Source organism: Pteropus alecto, unplaced genomic scaffold, assembly GCF_000325575.1.
Source record: "Pteropus alecto unplaced genomic scaffold, ASM32557v1 scaffold164, whole genome shotgun sequence".
NCBI classification, from domain to species: domain Eukaryota; kingdom Metazoa; phylum Chordata; class Mammalia; order Chiroptera; family Pteropodidae; genus Pteropus; species Pteropus alecto.
Genome location: NW_006439568.1, coordinates 23,287,687 through 23,312,329, shown reverse-complemented (window position 1 = coordinate 23,312,329; position 24,643 = coordinate 23,287,687). Strand labels below are relative to the sequence as shown.

General features: G+C 35.7%; 1 protein-coding gene across 4 annotated transcripts in view; it reads right to left on the bottom strand.

Moving 5' to 3' along the window:
* The window catches only part of STK3 (serine/threonine kinase 3), a 281,612-nt gene that overhangs the window by 82,192 nt on the left and 174,777 nt on the right, over positions 1-24,643 (bottom strand). For all 4 annotated transcript variants that reach the window (XM_025050109.1, XM_015593063.2, XM_025050107.1 and 1 more), the window contains one exon: positions 8,090-8,282. In XM_025050109.1, coding sequence (XP_024905877.1) covers positions 8,090-8,282 — 193 coding nt within the window. The remainder of the gene's footprint in view (positions 1-8,089; positions 8,283-24,643) is intronic.

Below are 24,643 nucleotides of genomic sequence, written 5' to 3'. Positions count from 1 at the left end.
AGCATGTTAATACAGAAGCTACTGACATCAGCTTTGTCTTAACTTCAGATTGTATTTTAAAACTGACGAGGATAGAGACAACATAGAGAAGATCCAGGATCCAGAGGCTATTCATAAAAAAGATGAAAAGCTTAGAAAATAATACGTGCACAAAGGTTAAAGAGACTGAAATGGTTTAGCCAGGAAAAGAAAAGTCTAAGGATACAATTTCATAAGTATCCAAGTATATCTGAAAGGTTCTTGCACAGAAAATAGTGACCAGCTGTTTTCCATCCCCAATGAGGGCAGAATAAAGGAAACAGACATATTGAAGTCCAAGGATTTTAGTTAAATAAAAAGAATGATTTCCTGAGTGAGTAATGAGCATTGTAATAACCACTGTGTGTATGTGGAAACCCTTTTTTTCAGAGGCCTTTACAAGAAAGACAAATTTTCATTTGTACAAGGAAGACTAATATTTACATGCTTGTCTATGCTCTGTGCTAGTAAAAGAGGTATCCTAAGACCAAAATACCTATATGAACGAGCTTGGTCACACATCATTAAACATTCCACAGACCAAGAAGACACAAAAGAGCAGACCATATCCAGTACCCACAAGTGACTCCAAACCACTGTAGCCACACTTTAGTACCTCTGTCGAGAAAATGAAGGGTTTCTCATTGCCCAGTAATACTTTAGGTATTTGCATCCAGCTGCGAGTGGGACCTGCAGTTTACTGTTCTCACCTTTATTGCTATGCGTGGGCAAGATTAATGTTACCAATTAAAGATGCATACAACAGTTTTTCATGAAAGGGTGGTAAGATCTCTGGAGAAACTGGAAAGTGAATCATCCTACACACTCTACTATCCTGGCATCGCAAGTTCTATCCTTACCAATTTACTTCTTTGGCTTGAAGCTATGTAATTTTGGGGAAAAAAAATGTAAATATCTCATGAACATTAAACATTATTAAACATTTGTATCTGCATATATGACCTTTTCTGAAATAGATTTTGAAAGCAAGGAGGAGAAGGATCTGAACCAGAGCTGGGAGAGATGTGACTAAGCATGGGGCATGAAAGTGTTGCTCCAAACAAAGGGTCTCATCCAATTTTGTTCAGGGAGATGAGCAGGAATACCTAAATGGGCAGTCTTCCCTTCCTGGTATCTCTCCTAAATTTTTTTTAAATCAACCTAGAATTTATTTCCAGGATAAACTCTTAAAACTCTGAAGCAGCCCCTAATTTATTCTCTCTTAGTAGTTAAGTGAAACTACATCTAAGTATTGTCCAAAATGAAACAATAAACTGTGACATATTAAAATCACTATGTGATTTTAAAAGTACATGCAAAGGAGAAATTTTAAAAATATGTATTCAATTAAAATTATTTAACCCAGTATCTAATCATTGATAGTTATGAAAGGCTAATATAAGTAAACAACATACAACCTAAACATGACCAGTGATTCCTCCACCCAGTCTTAATACAACATGGTCTCCACTACTTCACCAGCCAGCGCGATCTCTGCTGAATGTGTTCTGCTGTGTCTCCATCCTTTCTAAATATTCCAGGTGAGGTCTAGGCACTGAGAGTAGAGAGAAGCTGCTTATTTCTTTGTTCAAAAGTGATTATCAGTCTTAGCTACACCTTAGAAGTACTTATAGAGTTTTTGTTTTTGTTTTTAAATTTATTTTTTAAAATAAAGATGCCCAAGCCCTGCTCTGGTCTACAGAACTAGCATCTTCTTCAAGGGTCTACTGCTACGGTAATGTTAGTTATATAGACCCAAAACCGGGTTTATCTTATAAATCGAGGCCACTGCACTGCCACTGCTCCAGTCTGTGGAGATCTCTTAAGATCCTGATTCTGTTTCAGAATATATTTTTATTTTGCCCCACTTTATGTTATTTGAAATTCTAATGAACTTTCATTCTACAGCTTTATCCAAGTTTCTATAAAAAATGTTGAACTAGCTAAGGCTGAGGCATGAGCCCTAAAGCACATACTGAGAACTCGTTGGTTGACAACAATTTGTTATTTAACACTGTGCCAATGCCTCTGGTAAGTCTTCTTTTTGTAGAGGCTGGAGAGTTCAACACTGCATTTCCAGAACTCCCTACACCTTATCCTGGATAATTGTACTTTTTCACAACCAGGAAGACAAGAAATGAGGCGGAGGCCACGAGGCTGTTCCCTCAGTTATTCCCATCTGGCAAGCACAGTTATGGAGACATGGGTTTTTTTCTTTTTCTTTTTCTTTTTTTACAGCAGCATGCCAACATCCAGTCACCAGTCTCACAGGTGCTAAGGGGTGGTTGTAGTGGCAAGTGGTAGCTTTCTAATCCCTGAATAGCAACAGAGATTGAAATCAATTTGGGTTATTGAACTCAGCAGTGCCAATGGCAGCCTCTGGACTCATTATCTTTCCGATTACAGCAGTAGTAGCACACAGGGTCACTTTTGTGGTGTTGGGAGAGTCAGTCTTGGAGGCCTAGCTTACACAGCCCTCTCCTTCAACCTTCCCATTGATTTTATTAATATCCGCATCTCCTACTTAAATCTCTGTATATTTAAAATACCTAGAGTAGTTTCTGTTTCCTCCAATAAACTCTGACTGACACAAGCCCATTGGGTATAATCATTCAAACCTTATAACAGAACTCTCAACTATACAGTGTTTACAAGGATATCATCAAATACCTTGTCAAGTACTCTTCCAAAATCCTAAGACACAACACCCAAACCCTGCCTTTTCTTTGATCTAGCATTTTAGCGATGCTGTCAAAAAAAAAGGAAATTATATTATTCTGATATATTTGTTCCCATTTAACCTGAGATGACTTATAATGATCCAGGTCTCCTTTCCTAAAGCACTCACATATGTTTTAGAATCCTGCCCAAGAGGGACATCAAGCTTACCAGTCCCAGAGTAGTGGTGTGATTCTGGGGTCAAACCTCGGTCTGTATACTGGTTCTACCAATTATTTGCTATGAAATCTTGAATAAATCATTCATGATTCCCAAGTCTGTTTCCTTAGCGGTAAATGGTAGTGACAATTCTATTTTACAGGGCCCTTGTTAGGAGTCAATAAAATAATGCATGCGAAGTCCTGAGCACAATGTTTGGCCCATACTAGACCCTCAATTACTGATAGCTGTAACCTGAGACATTTACCTCTATTCTCTTGACTGAGCCTGAGAGAATATAAATTAGCCAAAGAGGCAGGAATCCAAACAGCGAGGTATTGGTCAGTGTAAAACAGAGACATTTTGGCTGCGAAAAGGCCCAAAGGTAAGGATGAGCATTTTAAGAGCTGAGGAGCTGGAAGAAGGTATACCGAGAAATGAGAACAAAAATGTAAGCAGAGACCAGAGCACTTACTGCCTTTTAACTCATGTTGGGCTCTATACTAAGAGCAATGGGGAGTAACTGGAGGGCCAAAAGCAAAGGAGAGATGATGAGATCCGTATGGAGGGCAGCGGACCAAACTAGAGGCATGGGATCCGTTAGGAGGCCTTAGGAGTGAGAAACTGTGAGCACCTACATTAGAGTAATGCAAGCAGAGATGAGAAGAGGGAAGTGATATTTAGGAGGCAGAATGATGAGACTTGATGTTAATTCAATGAGGGGGCAAGGGAAGAAAGAGAAGTTAAGGATGACTCTAATTTTCCTATCTTATTACAAAGTCCAGGTTTAAAACACCTATCCGGCTTCTCTATATTCTCACATGAAAATGTTTAATTTTCTCCTGGAAGTAAGAAGCAAGGTCATCTCTGAAAATGAGAGGAGAGATGGCAGGAAGTGATTTAGTGAAGGTCTGAAATAGCTACTCTGCAGAATGAGAAAGAGCCAAGCAGAGACACACAGGCTGACAGGGAAATTCTGAGGGCCCAGTGGGGCTGAAGGCTGTGGGCTGGTGGTCCTCATCTGTGCACATGTGAGACTGTCTCCACCAGCACTCAGCAGCCATGATGAAGATGCAGAGAGGATGGACAAGAAGAGCAATCCGTGGTCACATTTCGCCAAGAAAGGATGAAAAGATCAGTAGGGTAGAGGAGTTAAGGATATAAGTAAGAGAGTAGCTAAAGCCACGAAACACAGCCTCTAACTTGACTGGAGAGTATGGCTCTTCACCAGAAAACACCACAAGATAGTTTCCCCTGAGCAGCCAGAGCTAACAATCCGGCCTCAGCTCTGAAAGACCAGAAAATTCTACCATAAAAACAGAGCTAAGTAGATCTAAGCTGAACAAGGTAAAAGGACCCAGTCTTCTCTTTGCTTAAAACAACTGCACTCCCACAAAGGAATAATCGCTACTACCTCATCGATTTGATGACAGCAGATTCTTAACCTGTTCAGGTGCACAGCACAGTAGTCAGGCACCTATAAAATCTACCAAGTGATCCCCTGACCAGTTCATACCCACCACACAGTCACCACAATACCACTGACTATACTCTCCATGCTGCACTCTATATCTCTGTGACTATTTTATAGCTACCAGTTTGTATTTCTTAATCTCTTCACCTTTTTTGCCCAGCCCCCAAACACCCCTCCCACATGGCAATCACCAGTTTGTTCTCTGTATTTGCCTTTCTCTATCTGGGGTAAAGTGAGCAGAGCTCACCAGGCCAATGCAGATTTAGATTTGGCCAGTGTAGGGAGGGCTCAACACAGGTAAGATGGCACCTGTTTGTAGGGTGTACAGGAGGGCTCAACACAGGGACAATGGTGGCTGTCTCTCCAGCCCTAGCCCTGAAGCCATACAACTCAGTCTATCCTTGTATGTCTGTGGCACCTCCTGAGCTGTGGTTCCTCCAGTGGAGCTCAGGGAGCCTGCAAGTGTGTACATCTATGTGTGGACCCTTTAAGTGGATGTCTGGGTTTCTAGCTGCCTTCCATCACACCTGGATGGCTGGAATTCCTTTTGATTTTCACCGCCAGATTTTGTGAGGACTCCTCTTCCCAGAACTGGAACTCTAGGTTAGGGAGCCCTGCTGTAGGGTTGGGGTCCCTCATTCTTTAAGGGTGACGTCCGCAGCCAAGATAACCCTCCCAATGCTCAACCACCACACGTAAGTGTGGGATGAGCCCATTTCACATCTCCGCCTCTCCTACCAATCTTGATCTGGCCTCTTCCTTATATCCTTAGTTACAGGATTTCTGTTCAACTAGTCTTCAGATGGTTCTCCAAGCTGGCTGTTCTATAATTTAGCTGTCATCTTAATGTGGTCATGGGAGGAGGCAAGCACAGCATTTACCTACTCTGCCATCTTGACAGGTACCGTCCCGCTCCCCGCCCCCCATTTTTCAGGATAAAATGTCTTAAATGTTGATTTTCTTAACGACAACCAACTTGCTTATATCTACTTTCAACCATTCATAATTCCAACCGGCACAGACCAGTTTGGATAAAGTATTCTTATAAGGAAGTAGAGATCCATGTGTAAATATTGGCTGGTGCCAGGCTGTGAAAATTCTTGGTTACCCTGGTGAAGCCTGGCCATACATGGGTAATGAAAAGGCGGAGAGAGATGTGAATGGGAAGAGTGGAAGGAGGAAGGTAAAAATAATGTATTCACTGCTGAAAACACATTTGGAGAGTTCTTAGGACATGCTCTCAACAAGGTCCATGGCCACTTTTGGTCCATGCCGAAAAAAGAAAAAATTTTAAATATTTTTTGTCACTTTTCTCCACTTTCCTTCAAAAGATTTTTTAAATAATTTTGCTTCCTAGAAGTCAAATAATCACACTTTGCAGAAGTAAGGAAAATAGGTTTATAATTTCTGTCTTTGTAGATAACAGCATAAAAAATATATGTAACAATTTAAATTGACAAGAATATTAAATCAGGCAACTCATTTGAAACTCCAGTGGAAAAGGTGATAGAAATCAGAAACCTCAGTACACAATATGCCATTCTAGAAATTTTTAAAAATTAAAAGTAATATATTGCTATAATATATTTAGGGAACAAAAATGCTAAAGACACATTAGCAAATGAGGCTTTGACTGTTATAACATAACCTGAGAGCTATACCAACTAATCTAAGAATCTGTAAAGAAGATTTAGATCGTGAGGGAAAACAAAACTAAAAGTAATTATGCGGTATCAGGAAAAGTAAGTTCTCCCTCAGTAACTTCACTATTGCTATACTACAGTATGACAATCCCTAGGGGATACAGTAACATCATTTGATTAGATTTTGGGGAACACAAAGTCCCACATTACAGAATGATGTCTAAATTGCAGAAACTTAAAATACATGGAAACTTGGCTCAATTTAAAACTTGCTATAGTACATAAAACAACAGCAGTTGTATAAACTGCTATCTAAATATGGGCTTTCAATATGATCTCAATAATATGATCATACAAACATAATCATATTGAAATAAGATTTCGATAATATAATTGTTCCAAAAAATTCATACTTAGAACATAAAATTATAACGTATAGTGAATGATTTCTGTTTGTCAAAGCTAAAAGTTACTATACAAATATGTAGAAATCTGCAATGTAATTTTAAAGTATAATGTCTGATAAATCATCACATATCTCTTTCTTGAAATATAACAATCTAACATGAATTAGATTTCATTGAGACACATTTTTTAAACCAATGATCTTCTAAATGGTCTGCTAAGAATCATAAAGTTTGACTAAAAGAATTATATCAGCTTGTGGAAAAGACTTGCACCATAACACTAGCTGTCTCTGGAGGCTGCAGAACCATCCAATGTAGGTAGACAGGCACACTAAGGATGCAAAAAGCCTATCCTAGTAGAAGCCTAGCCAAAAAGTTTCAGAAATTCCAATCTTATGCTGCTTTCCAGGGCAAGGCCTCAGGAGACTCACCAGTTGTGGGAAATAGAAAAATTACCACCGCCCGCCCCCCACCCCAGGATTAACTATATGGCAATCTGTTTGCATTTTGTGCTTCCTGACCCTCTCTTTCAAATGTATACAACCATAATCAGCTAGATACTAGACTATGTGAAGAAAACAACAGCAGTGAGCCAAATGACTTTAAGCTATGAGGTAAGACTTAATAAGCTCTTAGGAGTAGCAAAAAGGAAAGAGGTAGGCAAACAAACCAACCAACCAACCAACCCTAGAAATGTCAGAGAAGAAATTTCTATCTATATCCATTTTGCAATATTAGCAAACCCCTTAAATATAACTTTCCAGACTCTACAATGCAAGAAATCATGTGTTACTGCCTCCATGTCATGTAGAAGCAGTCCCGTGTGGCAGAAAACTGCCTGGTGCTTAGACGTGAACAATAACCACGCATGCCCAGAGTGGTGCGGGAAGAGAAAGGTCAGTATGCGTCAGAGGGTAATTAACCTGTTTTTTGCCTATAACTGAAATCACAATGTCCTACAGTGTTAACTGCAATCTTAGAAAGCCATACGTACATATGATTATATATTCAGAATATATTCATATGTATTATAAAGAAGTGCTAGTCTGTGAGAGTATCTGTCTTCCTCACTCTGTAAGCGATGAACATCAGAGAGAATGTCTTAATCATCCTTTAGCCCCTCTAGCACTCCGGCACTGTGCCTCACATGTGGCAAGCAGTAGTAAATACACACCAGATTGAATTTCATGCATGAGTATCCCTGTCTCTTGACCCTTCCTTCTAATGTTTCTTTTTTTGTTTTCCTACCTCAACTTTTATTTCTTCCCTTAGCTTGCACGCCTCTGTCACTGCGGCTTAACTGATAATTTAAACATGAAATAATATTATGTATTTATTGGAACAGAATTTTAGGTTCACTTTTTTAACTGGCTAGGTGAATGCTAGAAACATTATCTTTTTATTTCTAAAATACTTTACCAATTAAATTACAGTTAACATTCTTCAAGAGGAAAAAAGTTCCATACTCTAAGTTAAAGATGTGCTGCTTTCTGCTATATTAAAAAAAAATTGTTTTTAGTTTATTTCTGCCATATTCTTTTACTGTTAAATAAAGCAAAGAAAGAATATTTTCCACAACTGGCTAAAAAAGTAAGACCTTACTATCTGGTTTCTATAGAAGTATATTTTCAAAATAGAAAATTAATATTCAATAGGAAAAAGCCACATACTTTTCATAGTTCCATCTTCTTCTTCTTCATCCTCACTGTTTATAACCATGGTCCCTAAGTCAGACTCTAACATCGTACTATTATGTTCAATCATGGTCTGGGCTCCTTCACTCATCGTGCTTGTGGCCCTCATCGTGCCCACACTTTCTGAACTCGTCTTCACCATGGTGTGAGAATCCAGTTCATCTTCATCCTGCAAGCAAAATACTGCAATGAAGGAAGACTTTTCTAAAACAGCTGGATTTCTTAATTCTTAACAACAGTATGAGCATATTATATTTTTAATAATGAAAAGTACTACTATTACTACTTTAATAATATACATACAAATGTTATCATAAGAGCCAGTTATCCAAAATAACCCAAAAGCTTTAGATAATTAAAGCTCAAGCAATAGAAATTATCTGATGAAATAGAAGGCTGCTAGTTGTTTTAAAAATAAGGATTAAGATAGGTAAGTGATCAACAAATTCATAACAAAGAATATGGTGACAAAATAAACAAAACAGCACATTAAAAACAGAACATGTTAATAGTATAACAGCCATAATAATGCTTATAATGTTATACAAAGACTATTTGCTTTTTTAAAAATTGTAATAAATATACATAACATAAAAATTACCATTTTAATCATTTCTCAGTGTATAGTTCTGGGGTATTGAGTGCATTCACAGTGTTGTGCAACTGACACCTACATTCATTTCCAGAACCTTTTCATCTTCCCAAACAGAAACTTTGTATTCTTTAAAAAATAATTCCTCAGTCCTCCCTTCCCCCAAACCTGGTAACTTCTATTCTACTTTATTTCAGTATGAATTTGCCTATTCTAGGTATCACATATACTCAGAATCATGCAATATATGGCCTTTTGTGTCTGGCTTATTTCACTTAGCATATTTTTGAGGTTCATCCAAGTTGTAGCATGTAGCAACATTTCCTTCAAAGCTGAATAATATTCATATATATATGTGTGTATATACATATATACATATTTTGTTTACTCATTCACTTGCTGATGGATGTTACCTTTTTCACACCTTTGGTTATTATAATGTTGCTATGAATACTCAGGTGCAAGTATCTATTTGAGGCCCTGCTTTCAATTCTTTTGGGTATAAACCTAAATTACAATTCTGTACCATATGGTAATTCTACTTTTAATTTTATGAGGAACTGCCAAATTGTTTTCCACAGTGGCTGTACCATTTTACACTCCGCCACCAGTGCACAGTGTTCCCATTTCTCCACATCCTCACCAACACTTATTTTATTTATTTGTTTGTTTGTTTGTTTGTTTGATAATAGCCATCCTAATGGATATGTGGTTTAATTTACATTTCCCTAAGACTAGTGATGTGGAGCATCTTTTCATGTGCATATTGGCCATCTGTACGTCCTCCTACATAGAGAAATGTCTATTTAAGTCCTTTGCCCATTTTTGACATAGGTTGTGTTCTGCTGTTGTTGAATTGCAGGAGTTCATTACACAGTCTGGATAGTAACCCTTTATAAGATACATGATTTGCAAGTATTTCCCTCCATTTTGTAGGTTGTCTTTTCACTCTCACCTTTATGCACAAAAGTTTTTAATTCTGATGAATCCAATTTATCTATTTTTTTCTTTTATTGCCTGCACTTTTCTTGTCATATCCTAGCCATTAGTGTTTAACCCATTTCCCATTAAAAAAAAAAAAAATGCAGCTCGCTGCCAGCCTTAATTTAATTTTACATAAACAAGCTCTTTGAGGATGAAGCAAATCTGACTGGCTTTCAATGTGAAAATATAAAAACTAGTCTTGGAAGTTATTTTTAAACAGAACTTGTCTCTAATCCTAATGTAACAGAAATGTATATATAAATCAGATTCATCAAATGAATCTTTGGCTAACAACTGTTTGAGAACGATGTTGACATCACACATAGGAATGCTACGTTTTCTAGGATTTGACATTTTCAACAATCGAGAATTACTATATTTTATAAATGAAACACCGCTACTAAAAACAGAATCCTATAAACAGAATAATGTCATTTGTTTCCAAAGACTATCAATATACTAGAACAATATGAAAATAATAATAAAAGCGAGATATTTCATGGCAAACTTTGGGGTAAGGTTAGGACTGAAATCGTCAGTTATCTTGGAGTAAACACTGCAGCCCCAAGCGTCGCCAGCAAGTATTCTCAGGGGAAAGAGGAAATGGGCTAAATGTAAATTCACAGAAGAATCAAATCAGTAATATTAAGTATGAAGAAAAGATCATCTTTAGAATGTTCACCAAAAGATAAACTGGAATAGGGCTATAAAAATAAACTAACATATTGTCTGAGACCAAAATATCTGCTATTTTAAAAAGTTTGATCATGCACTAAAATTCATTTATATCTATTCTACTTTAAGTAGAAACAAACAAGCAGCCTAGTCCAATAGAGGTCAAAATGCAAATACGGAGCATAGGAATATGTTTCCTCAGCTGTTTCATAGCCCTCCTCTTCCTAACAGAAACTTTTAGAATGGGGGTCCCCAACTCCTGGGCTGCAGAGTGGTATGGGTCTGTATTAGGAACTGGGCCACACAGCAGGAGGTGAGCGGCAGTGAGTGAAGCTTGATCTATATTTGTAGCCACTCCCCCCAGCGCTAGCATCACCACCTCAGCTCTACCTCTTATCAGCAGGCATTAGATTCTCATAGGAGCACTGGTCCCTGCTGCCAAAAATGTTGGGGACCGTTGTTTTAGAAGACTTCTTCATTCTTATGCTTTCGACTACATAATATGTTGAGCACTCCCAAATCCTGAAATCTTCCTGACTTTACTAAATACTTAATGTTTAAAACTCAATATTCTCAAATTAGATATTATTTCATCCATCTCCGCAGCCTTTCCTTTCTGCCTCCATGCCCAACCACCACAGTAATCTTCATTAGCTATCTGAGGTAAAAGTTCAATGTCTTCTTAGGCTTATTCTCTCTTTTATTCCCTATACACAATCAACAAATTCTTCAAAAAATTCTCTCTCTGCTCTATCTTTTCCTTTCCATCCCCAGTGACACAAGTAAATTCCTCATTACCGCAAACTCGAGTTACTGCTGAAAAAGCCTCCTGACTGAAGACTCTCTATTACCTTCTGAAATCAGACAGATGTTAGTTCAAATCCTGACTCAATCACTTACTAGGCATAATACCTTCAGGCAACCTATTTAAGCTCTCTGAAATCTATTTCATTGGCGTATAATGGTTAAATGAGAAAGGGATGCCAAATATCTAGGAACGAGGTAGTTTCACACCTACTTCAGAGTACACATACTACACAAATCTTTCTTGAAAACTGTGTATCAAAAAAATTCTGCTAATGAAGAACCTATAATATTTCCAGTTCATACCTGCATTAAAAGCTAAATATCTCTGCCTAGATTTTAACGACCTCTATGTTATTTTATTTTATCTGGCAAATCCTATTTTCCCACTGTTTACATATCCTCCAATATAGTCTCCAGCTGAGTCTCCAGTTGCCAAAAACCCATATCACACTGTGTCCATTAAGTCTTCCTCTCTGCTCATGTTTTCCATTATACCCAGAATGCTCTTTCCTCTCTATTCATTTGAACTACCTACCTAGTCCCACGTCAAGTACATATTACCTTCATGATTTTCAGTCTTTATTAATTATCCTATTTTCCAAATTTTTGTAGAATTTATAATCTGCATTATACAATTTTGCATTTAAATTTTTGATCTCAAATTGTAACTGTTTTACAAAATCTTTTATAAATGTAAGTACTTTATGTATAAGAATGCCTTACAGTATTTTTGAATCTACTAAAGTGTTTCATTCAGTATCCCATATACAGTAAGCATTCATTGTATATCTACTTTTTCACAGAATTATAAAATCATGGACCTTTAATAATTCAAACCCTCATTTTATATCTGAAAAAAACTGAGGCCCACAGAAATTAAGAGACTTCCGCAAGGAAGGTCACACAACTACTTAAAAGTAGAGCTGGAAAAACAAAACAAAACAAAAAACCTACAGAGGGGACTAAGAAACTAGTTTCTTTATTTCTTAGTCCTTTATTCTATCAAATATATGAATCTTACATTTAAATTCTGATCTACCTGAATGTTTAAGTTAGAGGTTCAGGCTTATAACTTTAACAGCTTACATCGCCATCTCCTAAAGACATGATCTGGTCTATCCTAGTCAGAGCCCCTCAGACATGATCTGGTCTATCCTAGTCAGAGTCCCTACCTTCTCTCACTTGGACTATTAAAACAACCTCCTAACAGTTTTCACTGCTTCCACTCTTGTTCCCTTTAGTCTCCCATACAAAAGGCAAATCGATCCTTTGAAAAGACAAATCACACTGTGTTATTCTCCTGCTCAAAACGCTGCATTTGGCCTCCTATCACACTAAGAATAAAATCTAAAATCTTTATCATGGCCAAATGTGGTCTGGCCCAGTAATATCTGCCAATCCCATCCCCTATCACATTCCTTCTCACTCATCAAGTTACAGCCATGCTGGCCGCCTTTGCTGTTTCTTGAACATTCTAAGCATCTTCCTCTTCAAGCCTTTAAATTGGCTAATCTTTCAGCCTAGAATACTCTTCCATAAGACAGCTTGATTCTTTACTTAAATGAACTCTCTCCTTAGATGTCACCTCCTTAAGTGAGGCTTTTTCTGACCACCAATCTAAAATTGAAGTCTCCATCATTCATTTATCCTTCCATATCCTTCATAGCCCATACCTGGCCTTCTCTACCACTTAGAATGTAAATTTAAGAAAGATGGAAAACTTCTTTTGGACTGATGAATCCCCAATACTTAGAATAACTGCCACATAGCAGGTACTTGACAAAAATTTATTTAGTGAATGCACAAATTTACATTTTTACTTATTAATTCATTCAATGAGCACTTATTATAAATTTACATGTCAAGAAATGGACCAGGCATTGGAAATACAAAGATAAATTATACGTAGTTCTGCTTTTTTTTTTTTTTAAGGAGTCTGAAGTCTAAGAGAAACTGATTGACATATAACAATGAATTACAAGGCAATTTGTTTAGTGCTATAAGAAAAGTGTTGGCAAGTACAATGGGAGTACAAAGAGTTGAACTTCTGACTCTGCTTTCAATGAGTGAAGAAAGCCTCACAGAAGAGGCTGTCCTTAAATAATTAGGTCTTGAAGGATGGGTAGACTAGATGTGTGATACATACACGCACAAACATCTGGGTGGGTGCTTTATTTATGGTACAACTTCCTTTCACAACAGAACTACACTTAAGACGTCCCTTCTCAGCTCAGATAAGCAAGACTGAATTAGGTGCCGTACTTTTATATTGCCATAGCACCTTTTGCATATGCTGATCATACACTTATGACACAAGACTGCAACTGTCTATACGGCTGACTTGTTCAAATCTTCCATTAGTCTCTAAAATCTATAAGGTCAGTGACCAGATCTTGTTAACAATTATATTCCTCGTATTCAGTACAAAGCTTTGTTCTCATTACATAACCTGGTAAATAAATGTTAAAGCCCTCGTTATAAGGTAGTGCCAAAGCACAGAACTAAGGACAATGTCAAGTAAGGTTCTAGTGCAGAACTTTGTTTAAATCAACTTATTATTTTAAAACATTAAATGGCTATTCAAGAACTTTGGGAGGAAAATAATGCTATTAACTAGATTACAGTTAATCATCTAATAATGATAAAAAATAGTTATCATTACTGAGTTAGAAGCACTATGCTAAGGACTTTTTGTAGGCTACTCTCATTTTATCCTCTTATTAACTCTGTGAGATATTATTATTATCCCCATTGTGCAAATGATGAACCCGAAGTTCACATGAGTTTAATTAATTTGTCCAAGGTCATACAACAAGTAAATAGAGGTGCAAGGATTCTAACCAGGACATTCTAATCCTAAAGCTCAAGATCTAACTTCCAACTGGATAAAGCTTTTAAATTATCTACAGGATTTCTCCAGCCTAATTTAGTTTATAATCACAGGTTAGCTACAGCATGTTTCATTTTGCTAAGTTAAGAGATGAAGAAATTGATACACATAAACTGATTTGCACTTGGTAAAATAAAAAGTTGGGATTTACTTTTTCCAGCAGACCCCACTGAGGGAGGGAGGGAGGGAAAAAGCTGATTTTCTATCAGTTCTTTTTAAAACTCTACTGGTTGGTTTAATATTTTACCATGGTTGCAACCAATTTTTTCCCAAAACATTAAATCTATTTTTATATGGTGAGTCATTTGTCTCTGATCCTTGTAAGATTCAGTGCTGTGACCATTAAATTTAACAAGAAATATAACATCTGGTTGGTGTGAAATAATACTTTTAGTCTTTCTATATTCTATATTAGAATATAGAATATAGAATTCTATATTCTATATTAGAATATAGAATTAGAATCTACAAAAAGATAATGAAGTCCTAAAAATCTGGGTTCACACAATTGGCTTAGATAATCTATAAAATCACAAAAACATTGACTCAAGTTTGGAAGGGGTCACTTTTACTGCTTAATATTTTTACTTATGTAGTTAACTTTGCTAAAGGATGCTAATCTAATTTACAAATTGACAGTGAAGAAAACAGCAATAAAAATAGCAATTCACTAATGAGAGGATGGCACCTAAATAGTAATTAATAAAGTACAGATGGAATGAGAACTAGTTTATATGAAATTAGAAAACTCATTTGTTGATGATGCTAAAAATGTTTCAGCAACACTTTTTACTTTTTAAAAATCATTAATTCTGAAATTCTTGATATTTTAGATTACTGTTAAAATTTCATTTGATGCTTTTTACATTTTTATAATAAAACAGAAATTTATAACATTTTCCAAAGCTTATACTTCATTTATATGTACTCTGTTATTCCTCACAAGAGAAAAGCAGAAGAAAAACATGTTGATACTTTATAGAAAAAAGGTCTGCAGAACAGATGCTTCCCACTGTAGAAAGCAGCCAATTCCAGTAAGGAATACAATAGCATTTTCAATCAGTGGTCATCATGTGCCAGGAATGCAAAACACAGTACTGATGATAATCCAGGTTATGAATCATAAAATCCACATGGAATACAAATATTTGAAAACATTATTAGGAAATCCTACTCCATTGCTAAGACAGATTTATGCTTATAACAGTCTGAGAAATAATCAGAAACTTTACATCAAGTATCTTTACATTTACAATACCTACTACCTTAAAGATTTTCTAAATATTCAGCTATTTGACTGATTTTAAAGATATTTACACAAACATTTCAGAAAGCATTTGCCACTTGCAACATTAATGAGATAGTCTGTTTCTTAAATAGGTATCATTCTAATTGGAAATATTATAATTATTTTATTTTTCTTCTTAAAATAATATTAAACACATCTGTGTTGCTAATACAATTATATAACAGTACATCATCAGCACAGAACAGTGATCTTAATGGCTATGATTCAACGAGACAATTCTATTGAGTATGCATCCTGCTACAGCATGAAAAGAAATTATTTTTCAGGAAAAAATTCAATGTGTAAGATGTATAAATAAACCAATTATTTTAAAAGTTGCAATATTATAGTGGTCTAGTCTTTAAAACCTCTTAGAGGTGCTAATCAGGGATGGCAACGACTGGAAACAATAAAAGTAACAAACATACTATAAACACATAACTGAGTTTTAAATACAGTAAGGGAAATCCCCAAGGATCCAGAGTGAGAATAAGCTAAATTTGACCTTAGGGCTGCCTTAGGGGCATGTGATGATGGGGTGGGGTTGGGGCATCCATTTTAGTGGACAAAAGGGGACAAGAGACATGTTTTCTGGGTTCTCTCCAAAGTGGGACTGAAATCCCTGCATAAAGATGGGAATCTTGAAGATCTATAACCTCAGTGAAAAGGTAGACAAGAAAAAAATGTACTCGCAGGCAAAAGAGATGACATGCAAACTTATCTCTCACCTGGGTTATAAGTAAAGATAGGAACTGGATGGTGGGACTGCTTCTCTGTAGAACGTACAGACATGGGTGTGAACTTTCTAACATTATCCACGTACCCTGGAGAAACTTATGCTGAGAAATTAACTTGATGCCCTGCCAGTGGGAAGCATGCTGGTACCTGATGGAAACAAATAAAAGGCCACACTAGAGGGTCTTATATTCAGCCTTCAACCCAGAACTCTTATCATTCTGAGATAAAATCCAGCTAAACTTGAGCTCATGATTCGAAAGATAAACAATGACTAAACAAGCTACTGAGAAAAGGCAGAAAGGACAAACAACAGAATTAAGACTCCCTTGCTCTTTAGAATTTAGTCAGTCCCCTTAGAAAGCGAGATCTTTCTAAGATAAAAAAATTCTAGGAGAAAAATTAGGAGAGTAGATAGTGGCATTCTAGATTGGGGGAAAAAACAAGCACAAAGTTAGAAATATTTCGGCTAGAATAGGAAGCAGTAAGTGTGTCTGTATTAAGGGATGGCCTACAGAGTGCTTTAAACACTGGAAGCCAGGATAAGTTGCTTGGCACAGGAGCAAGAGGAACCTTGGAAACTAAAGGATGAATTAGAGAAAGAGAAGCCTGGAGACAAAGAGGCCGGAATCAGAAGGTTATTACTGAAATCCAGATTTGAAGTAATTTGAGTTTATACTAAAAACGGTCCTATAGAAACAAATGACAAGCAAATTGAAAGAAATCATGAAAGAAAGATCAAAATATTTTAGAAACATTCTGGGCAGTCGAATATAATGGATCAAAAATAACTTCAATATTATGAACCTAAAGAGACCAAACTGACTGTAAAAAGAAAATTGTAAAAGATTCTAATTTGAATAGATGAAGGCAGAAAACAAAAGAAATAATGCCAATTATTTGTAACCAAAAAAAAAAAAAAAACAAAAAACTTAATGAAATGTGCTACTTCAACATATGATGAAGACACTGAAATCTAACTATTAATTTGTGATGAAAGAGTCAAATAAGAAATCAACAAAACATGTGCAATACAACTTCAAGGAAATGAGTATAAAACGAGAAAACTGTGGCAGGCATCTTTTACTTTTGCCCCTGGTCATAACTAAATGAGCACTTGGTGATTATGTTAACATGCTAACCTATGTCAATAAGTAAACTTTTATCATTACTTGAGGTCAAAAAAAAAAAAAGGCAAAAATCAAAGGGTACTATTGTACATTTGTTTGATGTCTCACATCATGGAAGAGTCCTACATACCACTAAACTAAAAATATACTTTTATATAGCAAGGTGAAACTGCTGATATGACCCAACAGAGCATTACCTTCAAATTCTACTTCCACATCTGATGAAGGATAATTTTGCCCCATTGCCCCTGTTATCAATACACCCTACAGTATCTACTGTTTCTGTATTACAAGTGAAATGGCCCACAGCAGGATCAACTAGTTAACTCTGGTCTCTGTACCATATTCAACCCAAATGAGCTCAGAACTACTGAGGAAACATCAAAAATAGACTCCTTTAAATAGCTGACCTCAACCACCACTTCGATGTTTTATAGGCTAAGAAAATAAATTGGTATCCACCAATTAAAAATTACTAAGATTTGTAGTATCTGAAAATCTGTAAAGAGAATGAACTTTCTTCCCATTGTTATAAGTAGGTGGTCCTTCTACTTCACTGCATAATCAGCATTAAGAGCTTATACAGCTGCGACATACCTGTGTTTAACAAACAGAAACTTTTGCCTTTGTGGATCCTAACTTTTTGCATGTTCACAGGCATGTTTTAAAGTTACATCAAAGCTTTCACGATCTCCAAAAGTCATAAAAGTCTTGTTCATTTGTACAACAAACCTAAATGGTGAGAAGGCATGTGGGCAGGACTTCAGAGGCTCCATGAAGCAAGACTGTACAAGTTCTTGGCATTATATTAAAAGTTTCCAAACAAAAGATTATCTTACATTCCGTGTGCACAAAGCTGATATACAATAGAGTAAATTAAAAGTAAAAGCAACCTTAACCATGACTTTTCTTTTATCTCTCACAGCCAAAAGCATGTTAAAGGATTAACAAAGTATAAAGATTATAAAGGCTAATATTTTAAAATAAAAGTAACACCTTTAAAAACTGTTGTTCTAAGCAGTTTACACAAAATCCACAAGAGGGCACCAAAGACAAAAGACTAGAAGAATTCCATTAATTGCAGGTTTATACAGATATGACAGGTTCATAAAATAAGTTATTACATTTACCAACATATTATCAATACTTTTCAGAAATAGATTAGTAAGTACTGATTTTTAAACTGATATATTTTAAAATACCATAACCATTGCAACGTCATAAGTTATTTTTTAAATAAGCAATATTTATATTTCTTACGGAACATGTTGTCTATATCTAGTAATATTCCCCAATGACCTGCACATAATAGCAGGACTCAATGAACAGGTGTTGCTCCCATAAAATCGATGGAAACATACAACAGGAAATATCAAATATTCTTATTACTTATCATTGCATTCTAAACTGTTTTCATATAAAAAGAAATGATTATATATCTTATGTTCCTAGAATAAATAAAACTAAAGACTTAATTGTCTTTGAAAAGAATTTCTTTTTCTTATCCTTTCATTCTCTTACTCCTTTTCTGTTCCATTATGGTAGTGTTAACAGCAAACAGAAACTTTAATATACATACATACATACATACATACATACATACATACATACATATATATATATCTCCCTTGTATAAACTTAGAAATATTATAAAATGATTTAAAGAAATCAGCTTCCAAAATATACAATTCAGAGGAAGACTGAAGCACAATAAAATAACAATATTAATTTTAATATGTAGTTTACATTACTGAAACTCCTGATACAAATGAAATTCTGCGGCAGGGGAGTGTCAGGGCAGCCAAAAACAAGCAATCCTCCCCCAAACCAAGTATTTATCACATGTTTGATTTAAGCATTGCTGACCAAATATTTCGTATACTATTATGTACCTTATTGTTTTTAATGCAAATATATTCTATGTTGATGATACTAAATAATGAGTAAAGTCAGGTAAGACCTATTATAAAGCAATTTTAAACATATTTGTTGACTCAATAAATATTAAATATTTATAAAAGAAATACTGTACGCCAGGCAGTGTGCCAAGATAGTCTTTGTCCTTGAGAAATGAACAGTTTAGTGGAGTTAGTAGAAAAATAAATACAGTGAGATAAATATTCTCATAGAGCTAAGCACAGGACACCATGGGAGCGTGTAGGAGCACTTGCCTAACTAAAGCCTGGAGGAGAATCATGAACGGTTTTCCCTTTCAGAGAAATCAATGGCTAAGATGACTTCTCAAGGATAAGAAGTTAATCGCGTGAATGAAGATGAAGTAAGAAGTAGTCTAAGCAAAAGCAGCAACCTATGTTTTTCTTTAAGCACTTTTTGAGCAACCCCATCTTTCCTATGGTTTAACTACCAACTGCAAAAAGTCTGTTGATTCTCTAATTGCCTGAGTTCGCCCTTTAGATTCAAACCTGTATATCCAACCGCCTGCTATATACAAAATGACTTGAATGACTCATGGATACCTCAAATTAAACAAGTGCTGAAGTGACCTCATCTTACCTAGGAAGTTGCCTTGGAAAGAGTACTGCTGGAGAATGTTTCGGCCATACTATGAGAAAATGGGAAAAGAGAATGTGGTGAAGTGAAGAAAGAAAAGCTCTGACTATTCTATTAAGAAGTTTGGTTGGAAATATTCATTGATTTTTTTTTTTAAAGGTAAAAATATAAATACATTTTTAGGCTGAGGAGATAGACCCTGGAAGAAAAGGGCAACATGACTGACTGAAAAGCAAGTAGAGAAGGGGCCTTTTAAGGGCAGTAGAAAGTTAGAAAATCAAGAGGCAATAAATTGACAATTCCCATTCTTTATGTGTTATCTCTATCACATACTTGACATGCTGCATTATGAAGGTGCCTTCTCCACTAAACTGTAATCTTTTTGTAGACAAATACCAGGTCTTATTTTTCTTCTACACAAATTTTTATGAATGGAAAAAAATATATATCTTCTGAAATAGGGAGAAAGAAAACCTAGTGAAGATACAGAACCATGTTACAGTTAAAACTCGGGTCTAATTAGTGTGGTAAAACAAGAGAAAATAAAAGTTACAAAGATTTGAAAGGAAGAAATAAAACTATATTTACAGATGACATGACTGTAGAAAATTTCAAAGAATCTACAAAAAACTCCTGGAACTAATAAGCGAGTATAGCAAGGTCACAGGATACAAGGGCAAAATATAAAATCATTTGCTTTCCATGTACCAGCAATAAACAATTTAAAAATTGGAATTTAAAAAAAAAAACCAAGCATTTAAAAATGTTTAATAGCACCAAAAGAAAAAGAAACATTTAAGTCTAAAAAAATATATGCAGAATCTGTGTGCACTGATGAAAGAAATCAAAGGTCTACATAAACTGAGAGTATTCCATGTTCAAGGATTAGAAGACTCAATATCATTTCCTCCCAACTTAATGTATAAATTCTATTCAATCCCAATACAAATTCTGACAAGTTAACTGTAAATGCTGACAAAATGATTCTAAAAATTATATGGAAAGGCAAAAGGCCTAGAATAGTCAACATAACACTGAATAAGAAAAATAAAATTTAAAGACTCATAGTATCCAATTTTATGATTTCTATAAAACTACACTAATCAAGACAGTGTAGTAATGACAGAACAGACACATATATCAGTGATATATCAATGGAACAGATTAGAGATCCCAGAAATGAAACCACACAAATACAGCCAACTGATCTTTGAAAAAGACAGAAAAGCAACTCAATGGAGAGTGGACAGTCTTTTAAGCAATGGGTGCTGAAAGAGCGGGATGTCCATAAGCAAAAAAAAAAAACCAAAAACCAAAAACCAAAAAACAAAAAAAAACCTCTAGACTAGACACAGATCTCACAGCTTTCACAAAAAATTAACTCAAAGTAGATCACAGACCTTAATATAAATGTAAAACCAGAAAACCTCTGAAAGAAAACATAGGATAAAATCTATGTGATCTTGAGTCTGGTGGTAATATTATAGATAAAACCCCAAAAACAAGATCCACGAAATAAAATGGATAGGTGACATTAAAACGAAAAATTTCTGCTCTGTGAAAGACACTGCTAAGAGAATAAAAAGACAAGCTACAGACTAGAAGAAAACATCTGAAAAATGCTTATCTTACAAAGGACTTGTGTTCAAAATACACAACTCTTAAAAATCGACAATAAGAAAATAAACAACACAAAACAATGAAAAATGAGATAAAGTACTGAACAGATACCTCGTCAAAGAAGATATATAAATGGCAAATAATCACATAAAATGATGATCGACATCTCTGTCATTAGGGGAAACCAATAATAATATACCACTAAACACTTACCAGAATGGCTAAACTGCAAAACAAACAAACAAACCTGACAATATGAATTACTGGTGACGATGCTTAGCAACAGAAACTCTTATTCATTGTTGGTGAGGATGAAAAACAGTATAACACTGAAAGAAAGTCTGGCAGTTTCTTATGAACCTAAACATATCATAAAATCCGCTAATTACAGTCCTGGATATTTACTCAATTGATTTGAAAACTTACATCCACACAAAAGCTGGTAAGCAAATGTTTATAGCAGCTTCATTTATAATTGCCCAAAACTAGAAGTAACTAAGATGTCCTTCGGTAGGTGAATAAACTATGGTACATCCATGCGATGGAATACTATTCAGTGAAAAAAAAAATGAGCTATTAAGCCATAAAAATACATAGATGAATCTTACATGTATATTGCCAAGTGAAGGAAGCCAGTCTGACAAGACTACATGTGTATGATTCCAATTATATGACATTATAGAAAACTACAGATAATAAAATGATCGGTAACTGAAAAGGGTTCAGGGTAGAGGGACAGTGGAATAAGTGAAGCATGGGAATTTTTTAGGGTGGTGAAACTATTATGTTTGATACTATAGTGGTAGATATGTAACACCATGCATTTGTCAAAACCTGTAGAACTTTACAACATAAAGAGTGAACCCTAATGTACACAAATTTTAAAGAATCATTTAGGTCAGGAGATCTAAGGATAGAATGCAGAAGGTGACACACACACAAAATCTAACCATATTTCAAATGTATAAAAGAACTTTCTTAAAGGAGGTAGAGAGAAAAGATGCTAACCTAAGTAACACTGGAAGTGAATGGAGTCTGTAAGACTAAAAACAAAAAAAAACTATATGTAAGCACTGTGGTCTAGTTAATAAAAGTTGATTCTCATGGGAAAATTGGTTAACAATTCTAAAACCACCATACATGTATATAAGAACTGAAACATTTAGAAAACGGGTGGTGAATGGTGGGAGCCAGGTTTCTCACCACTGTAACGTGGGGTTATAAACAAGCAAGGGGAGGCAGAATGATCCATGCAATAATGAACTAGTCAGAGCGAACTCATATTTAGCTTAATATGGATATAGATTTGTGTGTGTGTGTGATAAGTATATATATACATAGTTATACACAGATATACATGTTTATAACTATACTATTTATATCTACTTATAGATATAAATAGTTATAAACATGTTATACACAAGTTGGCACACACACACATCTTTCTTTGTCAGCTGAAAGGGTCTACAAGTGACAACATTTCACTCACAGTAGCAATGATCACACCTAGACAAGAAGTCCAGATCTTGGTTTCTAATGCCATTGTCTAATAAAAGGAACTAGCCTCCTAGGATTCTAAGACTGGCAAGAAATATATAAGATGAGCCTGGAGTATCTTATAGTGTCAGAGAATAAGAAAAATATATATAAATTTTTTTTAAAAAGGCAAACTGACAATGATAAGGGTATATCCAAGGAACAGAGAAGCCAATTAAAGAGGCTCTCAACGGCCAGAGCTAGAACAATTGAGCGACGAAATAAATATAGTATCAGATTATAACCCAAAGTGTAAACTAAATAATCATGAGTCAATACAGATCTATATGACTGAATAAATGAATAAATGGGGAGAATAGATAACTCTGTATAGAAGACTTCCAAATAATTTATGTAGATATTCTGTCCTCAATGACGGGGAGCATAACTCCCTACTCCTTTAGAACGGGCTGTGTTTTGTGACTTCCTTCCAAAAAGTATAGTATGGAAAGAGGGAAAGTCATTTTATTGTGAAGAAACTCCAGGCGAACACAACCTCAGCCAGGTGATCATGGGCAACATGTTAACAGAACGTACTTCTGACACTGTGATATAATGATATAATAAGAAATATATATTTTTGGTCTTAGTCCCCAGTTGCTGACACAGAGCTTCTAAAACCCTTATAATTTCCTGATGGGGTGAGGGAAGCATCTTTTGATATTCATAATAAGCCCCTTTCAAACATACCTAAATTAATGCTAATGAAGTGACTACTGGAGGAAGGGGGCTGGTTGCCAGAGAAACCAACCATGTGATTAGAGGGTTAGCGCTTTCAAATCCAACCTGCTGACGTCCAGAGAAGGGAGAGGGGCTAGGAACTGAGTTAATCACCAATGGCTAATAATTTAATTAACCATGCCTATGTAATAGAACCCCCATAAAACCCCTAGGAGAAGGTGTTAGGAGAGCTCCCAGGTTGGTGAATACATTGAGGTGCTAGGAGGGTGGCATGCCAGAGAGCATGGGAATTCCATGCTCCTTGACCATACCTTGCTTTGTACGTCTTTTCCATTTGACTGTTCCCAAGTTACATCCTTTACAATAAACTAGTAATAGGAAAGTGTTTTCCTGAGTTCTACGAGCTATTCTGAACCTGAGGAGGGGGTTGTGGGAACCTCCTATTTATAGCCAGTTGGGCGTGAGTACTGGGGGCACAGACTTGTGATGGGTATCTGAGGTGGGGTGAAGTTTTGCAGAACTGAGTCCTTAACCTGTGTGGGGTTTGTGCTAACTCCAGGTAGTTACTGTCAGAATGAATTAAATTGTAGGACAACCAGTTAGTGTCCGCAGAAAACTGGAGAATTGCTTGGTGTGGAAAATCCACACATTTGGTGTCAGAATGCTGTAATTAGAGGAAACAAGTTTTTCCTTCAGTGCTCTTGATATAATGTGATGAAACTAATCTTTACCTCTGTCTGATTTTTCGCCTTCAAACAAATAACCCCAATGTCATCGAAAGAAAAAACATCAAACAAATCCCAATTGAGGGGCATTCCTCAAAGTTCTCAAGGTCATCAAAAACAAGGACAATCTGAGAAACTGCGACACCAAGAGGAGCCTAAGGAGACATGATAACTAAATATAATGTGGTACCCTAGATGAATCCTGAAACAGAAAAAGGACATTAGGTAAAAATTAAACCTGGATATGAACGTTAGTTTAAAATATTTATCGATATTGGTTCATTAATTGTGACAAACATACCACACTAATATAAAATGTTACTAAAAGAGGAAACTGAATATGGGGTATATAGAAA